General features: G+C 37.3%; 1 protein-coding gene across 5 annotated transcripts in view; it reads right to left on the minus strand.

The window, feature by feature from the left end:
- Positions 1-23,949, minus strand: part of OXR1 (oxidation resistance 1) — a 449,619-nt gene that overhangs the window by 108,649 nt on the left and 317,021 nt on the right. Inside the window, exon 1 of one of the 5 annotated variants that reach the window (XM_046642008.1) lies at positions 12,484-12,534. The exons of the other annotated variants lie outside the window; for them this stretch is intronic. Coding sequence (XP_046497964.1) covers positions 12,484-12,502 — 19 coding nt within the window. The 5' untranslated portion in view covers positions 12,503-12,534. Of the gene's footprint in view, positions 1-12,483; positions 12,535-23,949 lie in introns of those variants that run through there. 5 annotated transcript variants of the gene reach the window in all.

The following is a 23,949-nucleotide window of genomic DNA, read 5'->3' on the forward strand; positions in this document are numbered from 1 at the left end:
TATTCCTTACGTGTATGTATCTGCTCTGTTGTGCCTATCTAGTAAAACAAAAACAAAGCATACTCACTAAAAGACTTGGTTTCTAGCCTCAGATGGATGGCTCACTAGCTAAATGGTCTTGGGCACAGCATTTACTGTTCCTGTGCCTCAGTTTTCTTAGCCAAAAAATGGTGAGATAGATTCGATATTTGGAAGGTCCTTTTCAGTTCCAAGATTCTGATTTCAGCCCATGTCTGCACATACGTCACTAATCTTTGCAACAACCTTGTGGGGAAGGAGAGTAACATTATCCCTGTGTTACAGATGAAGAAACAAACGGTGAAGGAGATTCAATGACTTGTCTACTGCTGCACACCTGGCAGGCAGCAGTACAAGGGCCTAAACCCAGATGTTAGCTGACTCTCATCTCTGCAGAGAAAGCTAAGCCACAATTTCCCTATGCAAAGAGGAGGCAAAGGAGGTCAAATGGTGAGGCTTTAAGGCTCAACTACAAATTCATAGACAGAGGCAGGTGTTTCATTCTCTTAAAACATGGGATTATAATTTGTAGATATGTCATACTGTAATTAGATTATATTGACTGTTACTTTGTTTTACATTACTATTATTTTCCCCAGGGTACCAAATCTGCTTTAGACCTTACTGTTGTTGAATCTCACTCAGGGATGGAGGATCCTGCCACACAAGTTAAAAAAAAAAAAAAGAAAGCAGTTTATTAAAAATAATGTTTGCTCTCTTCTTCATACAGAGTAATAATAGTTAATGGATACTTATTTGATTTATTTTATAATTTAAGAAGTGCTTTTGTGCTGATATATGTGGGCTCTCTGTATTTTAGGGGATAATATAAATTCTGGAAATATTTCTGTGTTGGTATTCTTGACATAATATTACATATTAACCAAGAGGACAAATGCATTTATGAGTTTAAAATCATTATTCTATTAAATATGGAAAAATAAAACATGAGCGCTAGTCGTGGCAATGATTTACTTGGCAACTGTACGATCCTCTATTTTTACCAAATTCTTCAGGAGACATGACAGTAATTGCACACTAGAACCTTGGACTTGTAGTCAGAAGATTCAAGCTCTATTCCTGGGACTTGCACTGACTCACTCAGTGACCATGTGCCTATCAGTTGATCTCCCTTAAGTCCTCAGATGTTAGAATTTAGGAGTGTTTCCTAATTCACTAACCTCTGAGAAATGCTGTGAACGTTGGCATAACTGTCTGGAAAATGTAAAAAGGATCAGGAGGAAAAAAACCTAACACTGGTTTTAGCCAACAAATCATGAGGCATAAGCAGTATTTTTTTTAAGAGAATTTAAATTTTATTTCACTATTTCTAAATATTATCTTCTTTCCTTCAACTTTGTCTCTTTCTCATTTGGTAGAAAAATAGGTTTTAGGGAGGGAAAAGAAAAATGAAGAAAAAGAGGGTGATTTTGTCTTTTCTTCACCCCCTCCCACCTCTATAAGTCTGATTTGCTCTTTCCTCATGATCTGATTGAGTGTTATTTGGAGGGTTAGTGTAGTTGCACATTAAAGGGAAGGAAGAATTCCTCATTTAGGAGAAAGGGGAAAGGCCTACATATTTGAAAATTCTCTTCAGAGCTTGCTTCACTCCTTTATTTGTTCCACCATTGTTGAGTGCTGCACATTATGCTAAGCTCTGAGGATACAAAGACAGTGAGGATATGGTGCCTGCACCTGAGGAACTGCCAAGAGATCAGCGGCGTTCGATTTTTAAACAAGTTATTCCACTACAGTGTGGTGAGTGTGAAGATGAAAAAGGACAGTGTAGAGGAGTCTGGGCATCTAGAAAGAGCAGAAGAAGTGGTATATCAGTTAACCTTGGTGGGCAATGGAGGCAAGAAAAAAAGGTCATTTTCCAGATACTATAAGTTTTATAGTAATGGGTTTATTTAAATGAATATTTAATCAAACTGAATTGTACACTAGGCAATGTGCCAGGCAGCAGTAAAGTCTATAAAAGCATCAGTTTTGGAACTGGACAGATAAAATTACAACTCTATTTCTGTCTATAGGTGTGACCTTGGGCAAGTTGCCTGACCTCTCAAAGTCTGTTTCTTTATTTAAATAAGGGAGATTACAAAAGTATCTACACCTCATGGGGTTGTGTGAAGATCAAAGGAGAGAATACAGCTAAGCGCCCAGCCCAGTCCTTGGCACCTGGTAGGATGGCAAGGGTTCAATAAATACTAGTTATTATTAAGTACTCTTATACATTTCCTCACTGAACTCTTGCAACAATCCAATGGACAGGCATTCCTAACATCAGGTCCACGTGAAAAGGATATAGAGCGTGGGAGATACTAGGAAGAGAGGTCCCATACCATGAAAGACTGTGTATACCATGATAAAGAGTTGAGACTGCATGTAGCAGGCAGTGGGAAATCTTTGAGGATTTTTAAAAGAGAGAACTAATCAGTTCTATGTTGCAAAAAGATCATTAAGATGACTGTGGACAATGAGTGGAAGGGTAGGGAGAAATAAGAAAGGACAGGAATCCAGTTAGAAAATCCCCACAGTAAATCACTCTGAGTAACAGCAGGTATGGGCAATCCTAACTGCAGCACTACAGACCTTCAGAAGGGATGGCTGGCAGATCCTCTGTGCCTCCAACCTCCACCTCTTCCTCCATCCTCTCATGGCAAAAGCTTTAGAACTTGCCTGAATGCTTAATGCTTTCAGGTATGAATTGCACCAGCACTGGCGGTCTTTTCAGATCAGTTTTCTTTTTACTAACTGGCATGAGGTTTTAATCATCTCTGAAATGGCAGCAATTAAGCTCCCTACTGGAATTGAAAGAACTAAATATCAGTATGATTGTTTCTTGGCTGCAGGGGAGAAATAGAAAACAGACGCCCTAAAGTATTTGGGTAGTTTGATACCTTTATCACTTTTGTCATCTTCAGATGTTGATGTCATCATCACGAATCTGCCACATCAGTTCAAGAGTAATAACTCATACATACCAATAGAGTTGACATAAAACACAAATACAGAATATCTCATTTTACCTTTGATTTACCACCACACACCTAGTCTTTCATCTTTTTCTATTTCAAAAAGCCAATTTTCCTTATCCCAGCCTTTAATGTTTCCACCATAAAACAGTAGTCCTTTTCCACTGTGTTTGCTGGAGATTCTCAATAGTAAAATGTATACTTTAAAAGAGCAAGGATTGAGGTCCAGTTCTGTGGCCTAGTGGTTAAGCTCAGCGTGCTCTGCTTTGGTGGCCCAGGTTCAGTTCCTGGGCGTGGACCTATACCACTTGTCTATCAGTGGCCATGTTGTGGTGGCAGCTCACATACAAAAAGGAGGAAGATTGGCAGGATGTTAGCTCAGAGCAAATCTTCCTCAGCAAAAAAATTAATAAATAAAATAATAAATGAATAAATAAAGTAAAAAAATTGACAACCAAGATTTAATCATCCAGACAGAGGAGGTATCAAGAAGCCACAAGGCCAAAGAAAAAGTAATTAAATTAATTAAAAAATATAAAAAAGGATTGAATTAAAAGAGAAAGTCACCCAAACTTCAACCAAGGCCATGTCACACAGAGAATGACATTTGTAGAAATACAACAGAAAATATAAATATAATAAACAAGAAACAAGAAAGACTAGTTTTTTAAAAAAAATGATTTCCAAAAATATACCTTAAATTAATCATCAAAAGCTACAAAAGGTAAAAAGAGTTTCAAGAGTTTTCTTAGTTAATAGTCCAAGGCAGTATCATACCTCTACATCATAACTTAATTTTTTTTTTAGAAAAGGAAGAGTATGTGGTTAACTGCATAACCCTGACTTACATCTAATAAGTGAGCTTGATAGCTTCAACCCTGAGACATTTCTAATACATCTAGATGGTTTTTTCATTTTTTAAATTGTTTCCTTTTTTTCCTTTTAAGAATATATTCTACAAAACACAGACACACACGCACAACAAATAAAACCTTGAAGAGAGCAACATGGTATTTCACGAAAGAAAAGAATTTTTTTAAATCCTGAAAATTATAGATAGGTTAGTATTTGAAAACATGAAATTAAAAGAGCAAATTTCAAGCCTATAGAAGAGAAAAGGTATGTATTAAATCTAACTGTAATTCCTAAAATAAATAATCTGAAATCTTCTTATAATGAAGTAAGCATATGAAAAACAGAAGAAGATCTTAATTTCTTTTAATTTTTAAGGGTCACATGTGACATCATTTCACCAAGATAGGAAAACATTATTGACCATATAGTTCAGAAATACCTTGGTGACTAAGGTGGCTGAGGCTAGCAGACCTAAACTATCATTGCCCCAGTTCAGGTTGTCAGCATTTCTCCCTGGACTAATCTGTTCTGTTCTCTTCAAATTCATGCTCCAGAGTGAATTATTTAAAACTTAATCTGACAAGGAACATCATATGATGCAGAAACTAGCCATCTGCTAGAATGAATGATGTGGCCAAACAGAGAGGATGTAGAGTCTTGCTCTGTACTCATGTGCCACTAGAGCAAACTGAGGTTATCTTTTCTTTTATTCATTGTAGCGATTTTCTGTTTTCCTTTTTTCAGCAATGACAAACCCTTAGTTACACCAAAGCTCCAAGTTCATTTCAAATCTAGGCTATAAGAGAGTTTTGAGTTTTTGACAATTTTGATGAAGCATGGGTAATCAGAATGTGTTGGGGGGGGTGCCTTGTGGGCCTCTTTAAGTAAGCTATGTAACATATATATACTATGGTTTCCTTATCTGTAAAATGGAAATAATGTTAGCCCTGCCTATTTCATGGGGATTTTATGGAACTTTAAGTAAAATGAGAATGTACGCTAAAGGTTTTTATAAATTATGCAGTGCAGAGCAAATTCAAGTTATTCTTTATTAGAAATAGTAGTAGATTTACAACTGAGACAGACTTAGGGAAGAATAACAGTTCCAGTGCTCGTAGGCCTAAATGTAGGTTAATTATGACTGTACATCAAGCCACTGGCTAACTCTGAGACCTCACCTTGTACTATGCCTATTCTGTCCAGTGCTACTGACATTCTTTTTGTTCCTGGAACAAATCAAATTTATTTTCACCTCTTGATCTTTGACTTACTATCTCTCTACTTGTTTAGCTATTCTCCCGGATCCTTGTGTGGCTTCTCATCATATGGGTTTCAACTCTAATGACACCTTCTCAGAGATGTCCCCCATCATTATCGAAGCTAATTGCATCACTGCCCCCAAACTCTGGTCTCATGTGATCATATTAGTCCATTATTTTCTTTTTAAAATTTAGTCTCTAAATATCTTATTTCTTTTTCACTTGTTTATGGATGGAATCTCCATGATGTAAGGGCACGGTTTCCTCTTTACAAAGGTCCTGAGTGACCAAGCAGTCTGTCACTAAGCTAGATTGGACTGCCAACACTTTGGATGCCAGTCAGGAAGTTCATAGCGACCTTGTTAAATCAGAGAAATGAGTAGTTGGAAACCTGACTTTCCAGAAGAAGTAAACACACATGAGGATGAAAAACACTAAACAGACTCAGGATAAATGGCTCTGTTTTTTGCTTTGCCATTAAGTGCAGGAAGTTGGAGTTGCCTAACAGGTTAGCAAAAATAACAGTTTGGAGAATAGAATTTCTTGTTCTTGTTTGTCAGTACCCTGTAACCTGAACCCTATGAAAAAATAGATTGAGGTAGGCTGGGAGACATGAAATTGACAATCTTCCATATGATGCATTTGGATAAGTAATGATACCCTTTTGCAAGTTAAATTCAATACGTATTTACACATCCTTCAGATAAGTGATTGGCCTATAGTTCCTATTCTATAGCATCTGAAATGGTATTTAAAAATACTCTCTCTCACTTAGTCTCATCATCTAAAACTAAACTGTGATATGTCACGTTTATTGTTGCCATTCTCCAACCCCCTCCTTCAGAAAGTGCTTCTTCACTCTTAAGACATTTAATACCTTTCCACCCACTATTTACATACCTGCCCTGAGACTCACTCCCTCTCCGAGGCCCTGCTTTCAGCTGTCAGCAGATCTCTATTTGGTGTTTCTTCTTCTAAATCTCAATTTAGAATTGTATGTAACCCACTGTGGCACTTAAAGAAATGCATAATTATAATTGTCTGCATAAGTGTCTCCCTCTGTTATTAAATTCTACTTGTATTACTGAATGTATGCTTACTTATCATAGAACATAGTAGGCATTCAATAAATGTTTTCATTTCACGTTTTTACATAATGTTAACTCTTTTACCACTGCATGTATGTTACTTTATTTTTACTATATGAAGCCAACAATTCAAATAATGGGATAGCGGGTGGGATTAAGGTCATTTTTTAAAAAAAAAAATTTGTATATTAAAAAGCAATCATTTCTTCTTAGAAAAAAATTCAAAAAGTGATGGAGGAAAGGCTTTGCTGTGTCTGACTATGCTGTCTGAGCCAGACAACTCTCCATTTTCCATTTATCTAGCGGGAAAGCATATTGAAGAAAATCCTTCTATATGCAGTTTATTTTTCCAATTAATTTACTCAGTCCCTTAATCAGAGAGCCACCGTGGAGTGGCTTCAACAGAGACTTTGGAGCCAGGGTCTTAGGTTGAATCTTGGCTCCAACACTTGCTTAGCTTGTTTTACTTTAGGCAAATTTCTTAATCTTTCTGTGCTTTAAATTCCTCATTTTTAAAACGGGAGTAATAATTGTACCTAATGAATAGGGGTGATCTGAGGATATATTCAACAAAAACTTACTGAGGGCTTATTACGTCCCAGGCTCTGCTTTTTGTAAGAGGTATAGAGTATGGGGAAAAAACCCCACAAAAATTCTTTCTCCGTAAAGTTTGCATTCCAGTTCACAAGAAAAATATAAACACACCTGTATGTGTTGGTGATAAGTAGAGGGAGAAAAGCAGAGAAGAGAGATATGAACCACTGAGGGGCTGGGGCGATTTGAAGTTCTAGATAGGATAGCCAGGGAACATCACAGTGAAAAGCCAGTTTCAGAATAAAGAGTGAAGGAAGTGAGAGAGTGGCATGGGAGGAGCCTTCAAGGTAGAGGAAACAGTAATTGCGAAAGCCTTGAGAAAGCAGAATGCCTGTGGGTTCAAGGGATGGCAAAAAGGCCAGGATAGTTGGAGTGGAGTGAATAAGGAGGGAGTTGGCGGGAACTGTAGGCAATAGGTGTGTGTGGGCGATCCAGTAGGGCCCTGTGCGCCATCATGAGGACTTCAGCTTGGCTTTTACTCTGAGAGAGACAGGAGCCCTTGAAGGGGTCTGGGCACAGGAGGGATACAATGAGATTCGTGTTTTAACCACGTTCCTCCCGCTGCTGCACTGAAAGCTGACTGGTGGTGAGGGAGGGGTGAGGGAGTGGGTAGCAAGCAAGGGCAGAGCAGGGAGATCAGGACTGAAATTGCAGTTGGAAGATGGTGGTGTCTGGACCTAGGAGGAAGCAGTGCAGGTGTAAGAGCTGGGCAGATTCTGGATTTATTTTGAGAATAGAGCCAACAGGATCTCTGGGATGATGAGATAGAGTGGGGGAGGAAAAAGAAGAGTCTAGAATTACACCAATATTTCTAGCCTGAATAACTAGAAAAATGGTACTTCCATGAACTGAAATGCTAATATAGCTTCATGGATGACTAGCATTATTATGCTAAAATGCATTAACATATGAATGAGTTAATATATGTAAAGCACTTAGTATAGTGCTTAATACCAAGTCAGCCCTATGTGTTTCCTGCTACTACTAATAAAATGAGATGGAAAAAAATCTAAAACCCCAATATAGTATTAAATGTGAAAATGTTCATGTTAGAGTTACAACTTTTGGTCTTTGGAAATAATGTGACTGAATGAGATATTGAAAAACTCTCCATTGGCAGATAAAGAATAGGAGAGAAAAAAGATTTTCAAGTATTGACTAAATTCTCTCCCCTTCGATTCTCCTTTTTCACCTGCGCTTGCCTTCAGTATAGCACCTCTCTCTTTTCTTTATTCCTTCCTCTTGAACGTATCCCTATCCTCAAAAACAACATAAACACAAAACATGTTACCTCTTAAAAAATAATCTTTGTGTTCTCCACTCACTATAGTAATGGAATTTACATTTAACTGTACTATTTTAAGTAACATTGAAGTATCTCGTGTTTTGAAGAAAGAGCAACGACATTAGTTTTTTACTGTTATTTTATGTTCTTGAAACTATGAAAGACAATGCAATAAAAGATAAATATTATAGAATGCTTAAATACACACAAAACAAATGTCCTAACTAGTTTTGTTTTTTTTTTAAGATTGGCACCTGAGCTAACATCTGTTGCCAATCTTTTTTTTCCTTCTTCTTCTTCTTCCCAAAGCCCCCCAGTACATAGTTGTATATTCTAGTTGTGAGTGCCTCTGGTTGTGCTATGTGGGACGCCGCCTCAGCATGGCCTGATGAGTGGTGCTGTGTCCGTGCCCAGGATTCAAACCAGCAAAACCCGGGCCGCCAAAGTAGAGCTTGCAAACTTAACCACTCGGCCAGGGGCTGGACCCCTAACTAGTTTTCTCTTTAAAAAAGTGCTCTTGGTTTCTATGCTATGGCACCTAGGTTCTTCTATGGAATTCATTTTTCACTGGTGAATTATAAGATGAAATTTTAAGCTGAAAATACCTCAAGGCTTCTTTATGGCAAGAAAAGGGTCCTGGTTATGGAAATAACTATGATCTCTTTGTTTTTTTCTGAGGAAGATTCACCCTGAGTTAACATCTGTGCAAAACTTCCTCTATTTTGTATGTGGGTCACTGCCACAGCATGGCCACTGATGAGTGGTGTAGGTCCATGCCCAGGAATGGAACCTGGACTGCCAAAGCAGAGCATGCCGAACTTAACCACTAGGCTATGGGGTTGGCTCCTATGATCCCATTGATTTAATTAATTTTGTATCATTTCCCCTTCAAGAATATCTGGAACTAGGGAGTGGCGCCCTTCCATAATTACTATTATGACTTGTAGCATTTTTTTTCCAGTGGGCATTAGCTTATATCCATAACTTTCTCTCTGTGGGAGGTAAGGCTCTATCAAAACATTCATATGCATGTTTGTATGCAAATTCTATTTCAGTTTAAGTCCTTATGTATAACAGGACCCGGTAAATAAACAACCTTGGAGACCCAACAAATAGACAATAAAGTAAGCTTAGGTTGCTTCAACCAGCAACTGAAACAAACAAATCCAGAAGGAACACTAATCACTGGCAACCACTCCCCAACTCTGCCTGCCCCCACCACGTTTTCCTCTGAAAGTGAGGAGTTAGACAAAACTCTTTGTCATAGAGTGATTCCAAAATCCACCGTTAAACATCCTTATGCTATTTTTTTCTAAAGCCAAAGCCTTACTGTTTTATACAGATTGATTTGTCTCTCAAACAGAAGGAACAAAGATAGGAAAGGAGTTGGGGAATCTAAGTAACCTCTTCTATTTTTAATGCCAGGAGGTTCTGTGGGCTGTGGTTCTGCTAATTCAATAAAGGATACAAGCTCTCAGAGGCTGGCATGTGTTCAGCACTGGGATTCAAAATAGCTAGGACTTTGATAGTTGGAAGTTCTCTGAAGATAGATTTCACAGCTCTCCTTGAAATTCAGACAGTGAGTTAATGGGTCATCTATCATTTCCAATGATGATTAAAATGTAGAACCTACTCTTTAGTTTGGGACAAATCATACTATTTCTCCTTCTTTTCTCTCCCCAACTCTCTACTTACACATAAGCTTGTCTAATAATGTTTTATTTAATGTTAATGCTTAAAATTTATAATTGAACAGTACTTCATGGTTTATAAACTGCTCTCATATACATTTCATATTCAATATTTTTACTGGTTCAATATTTTTTACAAATTACCCTAAAAATCCTGTGATGAAGAAATCATTCATATTATTTCCATTCTCTAGATGTATAATTTGAAGCTCTGAGAAGGATTATTGGATCAATAAGTACACATAGTTTTAAGGAGCAGAACAATAACTTGAACCCAGTGTTTAGTTTAAAAACCTCTTTCCATTTCATTACAGTTAAATATTGGTAATTAAATTACTAATAAAATTCTCTGAGTGTTTCAGTCAAGACAGTTCAAGAATGGGTAGAACCACAATGCAGGGCACCAGGGTGGAGGAAGGCAGTGAGGAGAGACAAAAATTGGCTATGGATAAGCCACATAACACACAAAAAGTACGATCACAAAGTTTGAATGTGAAATGCACAGCCTTTAGCATGTTATACAAGTAACAGATTTATCTATATTTTTTTTACTGCCATATTTCATTGACTCTAAGACAGCATTGATTATAAGATGCATCACCAAGAGAGGAAAAAGGAAAACAAAACCTTCCAATTAAATTATGATACACCATTGGTCATAAGATACTTTCAGATTTTAAAAAGTAAAAATGTGAAAAAAAGTTGATCTTAGAATCCAGGAAATATAGTCCTGGTAACTGAGGAGGGTATGAAAAATACTCAAAATCAGTCATAATACAACCTTACTAGACAATCAATAAGCATTTATTAAGTGCCTATGGATGGATACAAGGAAGCAAAATGCATAATCTAGGTGAAGAAGCTTAAGTGCTACATATGAAATATTAATTGCTATCCTTCAGTTTTACAATGATGACCACTGGTGAAGAAAACAGATCTACTTGTGCAAAAAGATATCCGAATATGCAAATGTCAGGAAGGCAGAAGGAATAAGAGGGAGGAGCAGACAGAGGAGGAGAAAGGAGGAAGCAGCTGGGGGAGGTGAGGATGGCTTAGAGGAGAGGTAGGAAGAATGGAAGGAGGGATCCAATGTGACTAGGAGCTTCACTGAAATTCAACGGTGGTCTGAATCTTGTCCCCTCCAGATCTCCTGATCATATAAAATAGAATTGCTGTCCTGTATGTGAAATGATACTTTGAAACATAAGCTTTGAAAAAGGGTTTCATGCATTTTTTTATAACATCTATAGCTTCATGTCTAATACTGAAGATTTTTCCATTCTTGCATATATTTTAAATGGTGAAGACTGAAAACTAGACAATTTTAATACCTCTCAGATTTGAACTGAACGTAATGATTAAACATTGGGCATTGCTTGGAAATTAAATTTTATTATGACTGGTTATCAACCTCCTTGATAACTTAAAAGTTTTAGAATTTGTGATTAAAATTAAAAAGTTGTTTGTGCTGAAACTAGTCATCTAAATATTTTACTTGGGCATCTTGCATGTATTATGGATGTCATCACAAAATCTGTGTGCCGAACTGGAAAAATGAAATTAGGTTGTTTATTTCCAATTAAAAACATTTTTGTTTCTGCAATGAAATTTTCATAAATAAATTGCCCTATAATGTGAAATAATTGCTTTCAAAATTACCCAAGTACAAAGAAAAGATACTCAACCTTTTTGCTGTGCAATATGCTTATAAATTTATTACTAATTTGAAAACGATAATATCCTGCAAAATAATTAAGTTTCATGAGTAAGTGGTAAACTATATTATACATTCTGATGACGTCACATAGCTGCTTGTGATTGAGGAAAAACTAACCTAGTAATGGTAATTACTTCTTTTGAAAGGAAAAACTATAAATAAATAATAATGCAGAGTAATTTCATTTTTAAAAGTCAATAATGAATTCCATCTGCTGCATGCCATTAAAAATCAAAGAGGTTACTTACATGCCTCAGATCATTTTATATCTTTATTCTTTCCATTTAAAAGTACAGGTCGGTCCATCAATAATAATGTTATTTTGAGTTGTTTGACCAAAACTTTAAAAGAAGGCAAAACCCTACCATCTATTTCTCTCCTCATTTCTCTGGAGCCTAGAGAACTTAAAGGAATAAAATGCTAAAGGAAAGCAAATACATTTAAGAAGATGCTTAGGACAGCCTAATGAAACGTATTACCAGTGTTTGAAACCCAGATGACAACGGTGATAAAAGCATGAGCATGTGACTTAATCACTATCATTACCCTAGTTATGCACAATTTTTCAGTTAAGGGCAAGGTAAGGGAATGTGGAAACCTTATTGACAAATGATTTCCTGTGAATGAATGAAAAAAGTCACTAATGACGTTATAAGTGGACACTGGACATGAAAACAGACTGAAAATCACTATATCTGAATCTATTTCTAAGACCACCTTCTCAGAGAATCACAGTTAGTAGCAGCATCTACAGTATCTACAGCAAATGAGTCTATATAAATAATGTACATGCACAAAAAGTCTTTTTCAGATCCTATATTTAGATTTAGTATTTCAACAGGGTTTACCTTCCTCTCGACCTCCCCAAACAAACATTCCCTCTCTGGAGGCAGCAGCCAACAGATCCATATAGCTTATCTGGATTTTGAAATATAGCATAAAGTCAGCCTTATCTGACTTTCCAAAACGACTTGTTTAAAGCTGAAAGCACTTACACGTACCTTTACGGGGGCAGAACATTTCTGAGGTCCTCCCTTCGAATCCTACTCAGCCAGCAATATGCTGCTCTCAGGAAGAGACGGGGAATTTGTCTCATGGACTTCCCCGGGTAATACAACACTTCCTCTCTGGGAGAGTGCCCTCTCCTCTAGCCTGGTCCCTGACCCCTGGTGGCAGTGCGAGAGATTCAAAGGTTTCTGTTTCTGCACACGGAAACCCACTGTACCAGCCTTGTGACTGTGGACTTCCTCTTGGCTCAGTGAATATTCTGGAAACAGTGCCAGCACGCTCTGCATAATATGTTACTAGGTTGACCCTATAAAGTCTATCACGGAGTGAGATAACAGAGCTCAATATCTAACTTCTGTACGGTTCCTTATCATAAAGTAAATCAATGGCATGGCAGCCTTTAACAAATCTCTCTTATTTAGTCCTAATAGCACTGACAGGGAGTAGATTTGATAAGCTGGGTACTAACCTGGCTGGTGTTTTGTACCTTTAGAGATATCTCAGTGCTGCTAGTTCACTGTCCAAACACAAATTTGATATTTTCCCCTCATAACCTCCAATGGCATGGTCATGATATAGTACACAGTACTTTGCATTTTTTTATAGTATTTCTTTCTTTCTGTATTTTTTCCCTATTAGGACAAGGAGAGAGTCCACCACAACACTCGCTATAGTGCTGAACACTTAGTAATTGAATGAATGGATAAGAGTCATAACAACTCTCTCCTTCCTCCCTGGCTACCTCCTAATCCACATTCCCTGTTAGCCCTATGGAAGCAAGTGGCAGCATCTACAGCCTGCCTGTGTTTGACTCTCTGCTCATGTCCTTAAACTTCAGAATCCTGGAGAAGATTTTGGTAGATGTTTCCCTTTTATTGTCCCCTGTCATCACAGGTTTATGCAAGCCTTCAATAGCAGCTCATGAGATATACACATATTATAATACTGTATTTTATTTGGGGGTAGGGATCATAATCATTGGGTAGAGAAAATGTCAACTCTGTAGGTAAAGATCCTTGCAAGTCCAAGGACTACTGGATGCCAAATCAGTCGGCCTTAGGGTAAGTTAAAAAGATATACGAGTCTTTGAAAACTGTGTGCAGAGTTAGTACATTGTAATGAATTGACAATGATTTTAAAGTAAGTGGAGTTTATGGTACCACCAGTTCCTAACGACACTCTATGTAACAGTAATAATTCCACGATTTTGCATGCAATAGGGATTGATGGCCTTTGCCAACTTCTGACAACTCCATTATAAGCTACTCATTGACTAGTAAAGTACCTGATCAAGCCAAAATGTTTTTAGAGGGAAATGGTATAAATTGCAATATGATTCATTCTCAAATGAAAATTTATGATGTCTGATCTTCTCTCTGGATTTCCGTTTGTATGTACTACAAAGTCTTTATTTTGGCTCCTTTAAGAGTTCCAGCAGTATTCCCTATGAATGCTATTAAATAAATAAGACAACCTACGTAAAAGTCCTAGTAAAGTTCCTGGCACTCTGCTGTAAGTAGGTGTTTAATAGATATTAATTTCCATTCCTTTCCTTAATGATAAGACTGCTTATTCCAGTAGACACCATTCGACTACATTAAAGTCATGCTAATGATAGTAGTGCCTTACACAGGTGCAAGGCTTTATCATTTACAAAGTGCTTCAACTAATATTCTCATGTTATGCCCCCAACCACCCTGGGAGATGTTGCTTATTCTGAAAGTTTTGCTGAGTTAGCTATGTATAGAAAAATAATGACAGATGTTTCCTTGCAGCTTTCTACGGTGAACAAAAAGAAAGGGCAGAAGTGTTTTAAAGATGCTCTGACATTCACCTTAAAATAATTTCACATCTCTGCAGACTCCTGGGAAACAACAGCAGCAGGTAGAAAGCAGGAACGAACTGGCTCTTTTTTTAAGCAAGACTTCACTTTAGAGAAGAAACTCACACACAAAATACCCTAGACAAAACATAAACACATGGTTTTCAACATCTGCAGAAAATGCAAAATGGGGGCTTTTACAGCAGTCCCCTCCAAATTCACTGGGGATATGTTCCAAGACCCTCAGTGGATGCCTGAAACCATGGATAGTGCTGAACCCTATATATACTATGTTTTTCCCTATACATGCATACTTATGAGAAAATTTAATTCATAAATTAGGTACAGAAAGAAATTAACAACAATAATCACAAAATAGAACAATTACAACAATAGACTGTAATAAAAGTTACCATAGATCTTAGCAAACTCAGCATAGATTATTTTTTGTTAAGTTGAGAATTTTCATGTTTTCACTTAAAGGAAGCACTTGCGTGCTTCTCTTTGGCATATCTGAATTGCCAGCATCACAACTCTTGCACTTCAGGGCCATTATTAAGTAAAATAAGGGTTTCTTGAACACAAACACTGTGATACTGTGACAGTCAATCTGATAAGAGAGATAACTACCAAGTGACTAATGGGCGGGCGGCATATACAGAATGGATACCTGGACAAAGGGACGATTTATGTCCCAAGCGGGATGAAGCAGGATGGTGTGAGATTTCATCATGCTACTCACAATAGCACAAAATTTAAAACAAGAATTGTTTATTTCTGGAATTTTCCATTTAGTATTTTCGGATCTCAGTTGACCACAGGTAACTGAAACCACGGAAAGTGAAATAGCAGATAAGGGAGGATTATTGTACATGTTTACATTCTCACAAAGATGCTAATGTTATCTATATTTGCATTGGGTTTGAATACAAATAAGAGAGCTATAACATATACACATACCTATCAAACACAGTTGCGGACTGATCATATGACAGGTACCTATATAAGCAAAAATCTGTATCTATATATGTGCCATATCTACACAAGATACATATTTCCCTATATTTTGTCATTTGCTTTTTCTTATTTGCTTTCATTAGGAATCTGATAGGGACTAGACTTGAATCACTTGTCAGTTAAGCGTAGTTCTTTCAAGGTTTTGTAAGATCAAATTAATCTTTTAATTGTGCTTGGAACTGTCCATTAGGTGTCTGATGAACATAATTTCCAATGAATAAGACTGGCTCTTGGGCATTGCTTCCTCTTAGCTGTCCATCACCTTTGAGATCCAGGCTCCTAAGAAGCTCTGATTTAAAAAGTTTTAATGCTGTGGTCAGGAATGCCACCGCCTCTACATCTCCTCTAGTTTTAACTCTACATTCTTTTTCTAGTTTAGTTTTTTATTTATTTTCCCAGTTTATTCTTCATTTATTTTGCTTATATCTGTTATCACATTATGTAAACTGACAAATTTACGATAATGTGCCTTATTTTATTTTTTTGAAAGTACTTTTTCAATTTTATTGTGGTAACAACACTTAACATGAGATCTATCCTCTTAAAAAAATTTTAAGTGTACAATACATTATTCTTGACTATGATAATGTGACTTCAAATGTCCAAATTTGTTGGTTTATTTTTATGAGATGGATAAATCTGCTTGATTACATAATTAGCACTTGTCCAAACTAAACTTTTTTTTGAAGATGATAGAAATAAGACCCTCTGTAAAAGAAAAATTTATGATAAAAAATAAGTCTCTCTAAGACTTGGATAACTTTGGAGTCATGTGATCTTCCTATTTATAGATGTTAATTGTTTCCACGTAGGACTATAAAAGTACTTTGCTAATATCACATAACAATGCCGATGATACAGTCTTAACCTGAGATGTGAATTTTACTTGTAGCATACACCCTTATCAAAATGCACTCTGCAGAGGATCAAAAGGAACACTTTTCCTCCCAGGTGAAGTGATCTGTGGAGAAATGAATGTGGTTAAGGTGCTGAGTTATAAATGGTGTCAGTTCTGAAACAAGGTTCTCCATGGGATGGATGCAAGGAAATGCAGTCTTCTCTGGTTCAGAGAAAACATCTAGCTTCTCTATGAGAAAGATTACTCATCAAGTATTTAACTAATTTTCTTTTTGAATAGAGAGGGTGTTTAAGAGTGATTCTTAAAAGAAATTTTGAACTGCTTACAGTAGCAATTACTTTTGGATATATATATAGGCTATTTCAAGTGTGTTAGGCTTCATGGAAAATAAATACCTCACAAAATTCCTGTAAGTTTAGCTTGCATAAAAGAGCCTTTACTAAACTAGGTAACGTAGCATGTAACAAAAATTAATGCTGTTTACTGAGCAAATACGTGTTTGAGGCAAGCCTGTGCTAAGATTGGGGTTACAGTGGTGATTCAGCCACTTGATACATACAGCTTTTTAAATTTTTCATCTCTCTTTCTCCTTGTGAATATACTTTCTGACTGAAGACAAGAAGTCGTTTAAAGTTCTGTGTTCTTCCCTTGGGAACAATGTTTCATACTGAGTAGACAGCACATTTTCCATTCTGTTCTTCCCTCATATTACATTTCTCAGCAATCTGTACTAAGTAGTCAGCTTGCCCCCTGCTTTCTCTGGGCTATACCAGCTAATGCCAAGTATTGCAGAGTCATGCACAGGTAAGACTCTGGAGCCAGTCTGCCTGGGTTCAAATCTCTGTTCCTCCACTTCCCAGCCCTGTGGCCTGAGGTAAATTATTAACCTCTCTGCCTCTCAGTTTTCTCATCTGTGAAACTAGGATTTTAACACTTCCTCTCTCAGAGGGCTGCTAGGATGATTAAATGATTTAATACATACAAGGTACATAGAACAGCACTTAGCATGTAATAAGTACTCAAATGCTAGCTTGTTAAATTATCATTATGAAGAGAGGGCTATAAAAGTATGTACAGATATTTCCCACGTTGCCTGCCAAGTCAAGATAAGCCATGTTAATACAACATTCTTTATAATTTAGAAATTTATTAGGATAAACTCTTCAAAACAAAGCTTTTCTTAACTATCTGATTTAGAAAATTTAAAATTGCCATAAGAGAAGAGACGCAGAAAGGAAATAAAGAAAAAAAAATACCTCAGATCATAATGACAAAAGCGTTTTAAGCTTGATTTCAAGCTCCTACAATAAAGTCTACCAAAGAAAATGAATGGTCACACACGTTATACAATATAGGAAAATTATTATACCCGAAAAGAATTGGTAATGTTTGATTAAAATATTTACATCAACAGTGGTGCTCTGGAGACTGCCTAACAGTGTATATTTTTAACTTTTTACTTAACAAATTGTTATAATTATTAATTATAAAATTTCCCTGGATATGAATCATGTGCCCTATAGATACTATTTTCATTTCCATATGATGTTCCTCTCCAATTTCTATTCTATCCTTATTTATTTATATTTATTTCACAGAAACTTGAAAGAGTATGCTTATTAGAAAAACAATATTTTTCAACAGAAGGGAGACGATCTTTAAGATTATGGACATAGAGAAGGGGAAACAACAAAGATCAAGTAGAAGAAAATAAGAGAGAAAAGTGACGAAATGATTAGAAAGTAAATAATAAGAAAGCAAAATGAAATAGATATCATTTTAGAAAATAATTCAAGGTCTCTTCAGTCATGTAGGTCAATCCTGGAAACAAGTCAGTTCTCTTGAAAAATACAGTGACCTTTTACTTTTAGTTTTTACTTGTTTTCACCATACAGAGGTATAAAAATTCAAGTCTTACTACATTTGGTCTATTTAGACCATGTGGCTGGAAACATTTAAAAACTGGAATTCATTATTTTATTTTATTTTTTAAAACAATGTATTAAACTTCCTGAGAAAAGTCACTGCTGTAGTTTAAAGCAAAAGCACTCCCCATCACCATCTAATGACTGGAAAAGAACCAAGATTTTGGCTAAGTTAATTGTGGAACAACCAGGAAAGAACAGGGATGGGAAAGGGCAAAGGGAAGAGACTGGGATGTTCAGGCTGTCTGACCAGCACTGCTGGTTTATGTGGGACAAAGACTTTGCTCCACCTGCTGCTGCCTTTCTGACATCACCCTTCCAGTTTTCCAGGGTTTATCCAATTCTGGTTCACTAATTCTCAGGAGAACATCTGTGAACTAGAAAGGTTCTCCTCTCATTGTCTTTGGTCCCCAGTATCCCTTCTTCCCCACAAATGCAGTCTAGGTTGTACTCTCAGTTCAAGTAGAAAATCATGAGGACATTGAAGTCAATACCCAGACTAAGTTAGACCTGACAGAGTGGGTTCATTGCTCACTATCACAGGATCTGGCCCTAAGAACTCCTTTCCGTCACACACACATAATAGATATATTTTATGAACCAGTTGAGGGTAAGTTACGTGCATCATGGCCCTTTGCCCTAAATACTTGAACATACATTTCCTATGAATATGAATATTCTTTTACATAACCACAGTGCAGTTTTCAACTTTAGTCAATTTCACATTGACATAATACTTAGGAGATGATGGTTATAATCCATGTGATACATGAAGCTGAATAACGGAGGCAGAGACTACAAGAGGTAGAGCAAGTGAAGAGACTTTACAGGGTTAGGATTTCTTGAGTGATTGTAGCTCTATTGGTTGAGGAGACACGGCTGGGGAGGTACAGGAAAGAATCTAGTTTGGTACCAGTGAACACTGAGGGAAACTCAGGTTTAAAGAGGGACAATATAAAACCAGTTGTGTAAAGGTTGACTCTGAAATACCTGTGGAATATTTTAGTGAGTATGTCTAGTAAACAGTTGGATCCGTTGTCTGCATTCCAATTTTGACTATTGACCCAATAATGACTCCAGACAGCATTTTTATTTCTCAAGTTAAGCTGTATTTCTTCTGCTATGTTAGCTTTCACAGTTACACACAAATCTAAGAACCATGTTTAGCATGGTTGATTTTGTTTGCATTTTCCTTCCTATAAAAGAAGTAATAAGATTTGAAAGGATAGTTCCTTATATTACTGAAGTTCATTTCTTGCAGCTTTTTAAAATTCTATGGGTTCTATCATCCACGTAAGGGCAAAGCCACCACATGAATAAAAAAGAGTTGCCCAAACTGACCTCCTCTGTATAGTATTTGCTCTGATGCTTTTTTATGAACCATAAAGCTTATTAAGGCCCCAAAGAGCATTCATTCTACCATTAAGACCACCTAGTTTGAGTTATATTATTTTTTTCTCTCTTGAAGAAAATAACCAATCAGGAAAGGATGAGGGGTAGTGGTGGAGGGGGGACAAAGTCTGTTCTATAAAGTAGACTTCATGATTAAGGTCATTTTTAAGAAGTATCAAGATTAGAATCCTAAAAAACGCAACACATCAAAGCATCAGCTAGAGCTAAATTCATTAGGTTGTCAGTAACAATTCAGAGTAGGATGATAAAAACCATTAGCATTCCAAACCTAACATGACCACAGCCGCACAATGGGAGGCTTTATTTATAGGAATCCTTTCGCACCCACTTACAAAGTTGCTAAACTGGTTTCCTTTGTGGGTGTTTTGGTAAAAGACAAAAAGCGTGTTTTGGCTTGTCACTGGGTACTGAGAGCTGATCTCTAATGGAAAAGAAACAGATATATCAAAATTATTTCCCTCACAAGAGCCCTAATTTAATGTGGCTCAAAGCCACCCACCCATGGACAAATGACTTCTTTCCTTCATCATCCCTCTTTTTTTTAGATATGAACAATGCACCTGGATTAATCTGCAAGCCATGTCAAAGGCAGAGGTTTGACAAATCCTAGATCTTTGATAAAACATAGTACACATAGCAGTCCTTACCTGCCCACAGAAACCACCACCAAGAGGACCAAACCATGATTTGTTCGTTATTAGGCTACTGGAAGATTTGTCCCTAAAGTACATGAACTCAACCAAGGCTTCATAAAACAGATACCTGAAAAACAAAGTCAAATGGCGGGACTCCAGTGTAGCAGTAAAATTAGGGGCTTTGAAATCAGACAGATCTGAGTTTGAATTCTCTCTCTACCAATTACTGTGTAGTTTTGACTGAGTTATACAAAGCTCTTTATTCCCAAGTTGCCTCGCTAGTAGAAAAGGAGAAATAATATTTACCTGCCAGGCAATTAAATTAGGATTAAATGAGATCATGCATGTAAAATGTCTAAGTACAATGTCTGCCACATTGTAAGAACTCAAAAACAATTCCCTGAGCCCTTCAGTGTGCTGACACAGACTAGTTTCTTACAAAGCAGAAGGACTGATATAAGGCAGAGAAGATGGAAAGAAGAGACCTGAGACTTCCTGGGGGTGATGGCATGAATCAATGAAGGAGGAAAAGCAGCAGACAGTCAGGAGGCTACTCTTGTAGTCCAGACAATGGCACCAAAAGTTTGCACTTGGACAGTACCAGTGAGGAAGACTACTTGAGAGGACTTGTGTGTGTATTAGGGAGTCCAAGACGGCAGTCACCCAATAGTTACATCTGCTTGACAGAAGGTGTGGTGCTGCCCTTGCAGTTGGGATGGAGGAAGGGATGGCTTGAGTTGAAAATGGCCATGTGAATTCTGGAGATGTTTTTAGGGACACACGGAATATTAGGGGGGAGTTGCCCAGCTCTACTGGACTTGTGGTACTTTAAACTGACAGGCTAGCACTCAAGCTCCACTTTGGGAGAGTCAGCTACATAGAGCTGAGTTAATACCATAGCAGAAAATATCCTCAAGAAAGGAAGAAGTGTAAGAAAGAAGAGAACAGGAAAGCTATAGACCCTGTGTATTTAGGTCAGATGTAACAACCTTGTTCTTTGTTTTTCGGCTTTAAAGGCAGAGTGCCAAAACTAGTGTTTGTAAAAGGTGTTGAAATGCAGTGTGAAAGGGCTCCACACTCTTCTGGTTTCTGGGACATTGGTCAGTTGGTATTTTCTTACTCAAACAAAAAAACCATTCAGAGAGGGGTTCTTTCTTTTTTCTGGGTTAAGAATAGCAAAAACTAACATTCCCTGTGTGTTTACTTAGTGGCAGTTCCTCTGGTGTGGTAGGCAGAATAATGTCCCCCAAAGTGTCGTTGTCCTAATCCGTGGAACCTGTGAATATGTTACCTTACATGGCAAAGGAGAATTAAGGTTGCACATAGAATTAAGGTTGCTCATCAGTTGGCCTTGAGATGGGAAATTACTCTGGGAGGCCTAATGTAATCACAAGGATCCTCATGAGGGGAAGAGGGAGACAGGAACGTCAATGTCTGAGTGATGAAATATGAGAAAGACTTGACTGACCATTGCTGGCTTATGTGATGCTAGGGTGCCACGAGCCAAGGTTTATAGCTAGAAACCTCTAGAAGCCTCTAGAAACTAGAAAAGAGAAGAAAATAGATCCTCCCCTACAGCCTCCAGAAAGAGATGCAGCCCGACACACAAGCCCAGTGAGATGCATTTTGGACTTCAGACTACCAGAACAAAAGACAATACATTTGCATGGTTTTAAGCCACTCACTTTTTGGTAATTTGTTACAACTGCAACAGGAAACTAATACAGCTGGTAAATACCTAACATACCATACGTGAGGCAGGACCTTTATTATCCCCGTTTTACAAAAAATAAAAATGGAGGCTTAGAGATGTCATATCCTGGTCTGATACCAAAACCCATGCTCTTAATCACTATTTTCTCCCCCTGCAAGTTCTTCCAAAATGTCTAGAGAGGAGCCTCAAGTCATAATCTTTCTTTCTTGGAAAATTTCTCAACATTGCTCTACTCATCAAAAATACCTAAACACCATGGTATAACGAGGCAAGAACAGATTACAATTACACCTAATAAAAATATGATTGTCTTCTTGTTAGGATGACTAGTTACTTTGTGTCAGTTGTTTTCAACCAGGAATGGAAAAAAGGCCTTGTCACAAATAACTAATTGCCATTCCTTGAAGCTTAGAGTTTATGCTGTTTCAACCTAAATAAGAAATAGGGAGCTATCCGACTTGAGAATTTTAGAATGCCCTTATTCACTACATTAAATTCTAGCTATTTCTGTCCTGGCTTCTCCCCTACAGAAGGTGGTTGGCTCAGTTATAGCAGGTTATTAGGCAAGCCAAGGCTGAGCATTGTTGGAGAAGAAGGAAGAACATCTGACCTGTACAAATAGACCTCAGACACAAACCACGTCAGCAATGCCGAAAGCCAGCAATACACTGTCCTTGTGTTTCAATTCCTATAGCTTTAATTTTTCTTTTTTGAGGAAGATTAGCCCTGAGCTAACATTTGCTGCCAATCCTCCTCTTTTTGCTGAGGAAGATTGGCCCTGAGCTAACATCCGTGCCCATCTTCCTTTACTTTCTATGTGGAACACTTGCACAGCCTGGCTTGATGAGCAGTGGGTAGGTCCACACCCAGGATCTGAACTGGTGAACCCTGGGCCGCCGAAGTGGAGCACACAAACCTAACCACAGCACCACCAGGTCAGCCCACCTATACTTTTAATTTTGATAAATAATTTCTTTTAAAAAAATTTTAGTTTTCAAGTGTAAAATATTAGAGATTTTTTATCCTTAGGAATTACACAGTAAACTCTTCTAAAAGCCTGCCTTTCCCAGTGAAATCTTTTTCCCTACACCCCTTCAGCACAAAGGAATGATTTTTCCCTAGGGCAAATTAAAAGTCCCAGGATCTCACATCCTTCAACTTGTAAGGTTTAAATAAATCTAAGCTGATGAGAGCATTAAGTAGTGTCTGACCTATTAACTGACTGTAATCTGATGTGGCTTTTTACCCAGAATGACATCCTGTGCTACCTCAGATCCTTTGTGGAAAGAGACATGTGAGTCATATGTGTATAAGTATGCAACACGCCACACACACATACACACACACACACACGCCCGTGCACATATATAAGTAGCTTAAATCATTTCTGAAGTGCTTCTTTCTCAGTACAACCTTCAGGCATATTACATAAAGCTTTTGGAAATGACTCTAGTTGAACAAACAAGAAAAACTTATGTAACAATTATCAAAAGGTAGGCATTGTCAGCTATGTTATTGCAAACAGCTGTACAACCATTTGTTAGTCAGCCATGTACCAGAAAGGGAGTAAACAGTTTTATTCAATAAAACTAGTGTCTCCTCTTTGTCCCAAGTTTAAACTCATGCAATCCAACACTTTAGAAAAGCAAATGAGTTTTGTTACTGCATAAATTTCTGCATCTGTCCACAGAAAACAAATGGAAAAGTTCAAAAACAGTGATTTTTTAATGCTGCAAGTCTTCATAAGAGCAGTACCCAGAGGATTTTACAAAAAGCTAAAAACCAATATCGTATTTAATTTAGAGGATATCAACAATACTGTATATGACAGAAAGGGAAAAGATGGTGGCATCTAAGTGTTGTTTGTAAAATTCACATAAATATGCAGATTTGTCCAATGAATTACATATTTTGTGTTCCCTGTTAAAAGACGGTACTAAACCACAAACAGGGAATACGTTTTGTACTCCCTCGCCATTAATAGCAATGGGATTGTCCTGATATAGCCTTATTTTCCTGTTCTGAAGCTCTTGGCTATTAATAGACTATGTTTTTCAAATAATTCAGCAGTCCA

The sequence above is a fragment of the Equus quagga genome, chromosome 16 (genome assembly GCF_021613505.1).
Source record: "Equus quagga isolate Etosha38 chromosome 16, UCLA_HA_Equagga_1.0, whole genome shotgun sequence".
Lineage (NCBI taxonomy): Eukaryota > Metazoa > Chordata > Mammalia > Perissodactyla > Equidae > Equus > Equus quagga.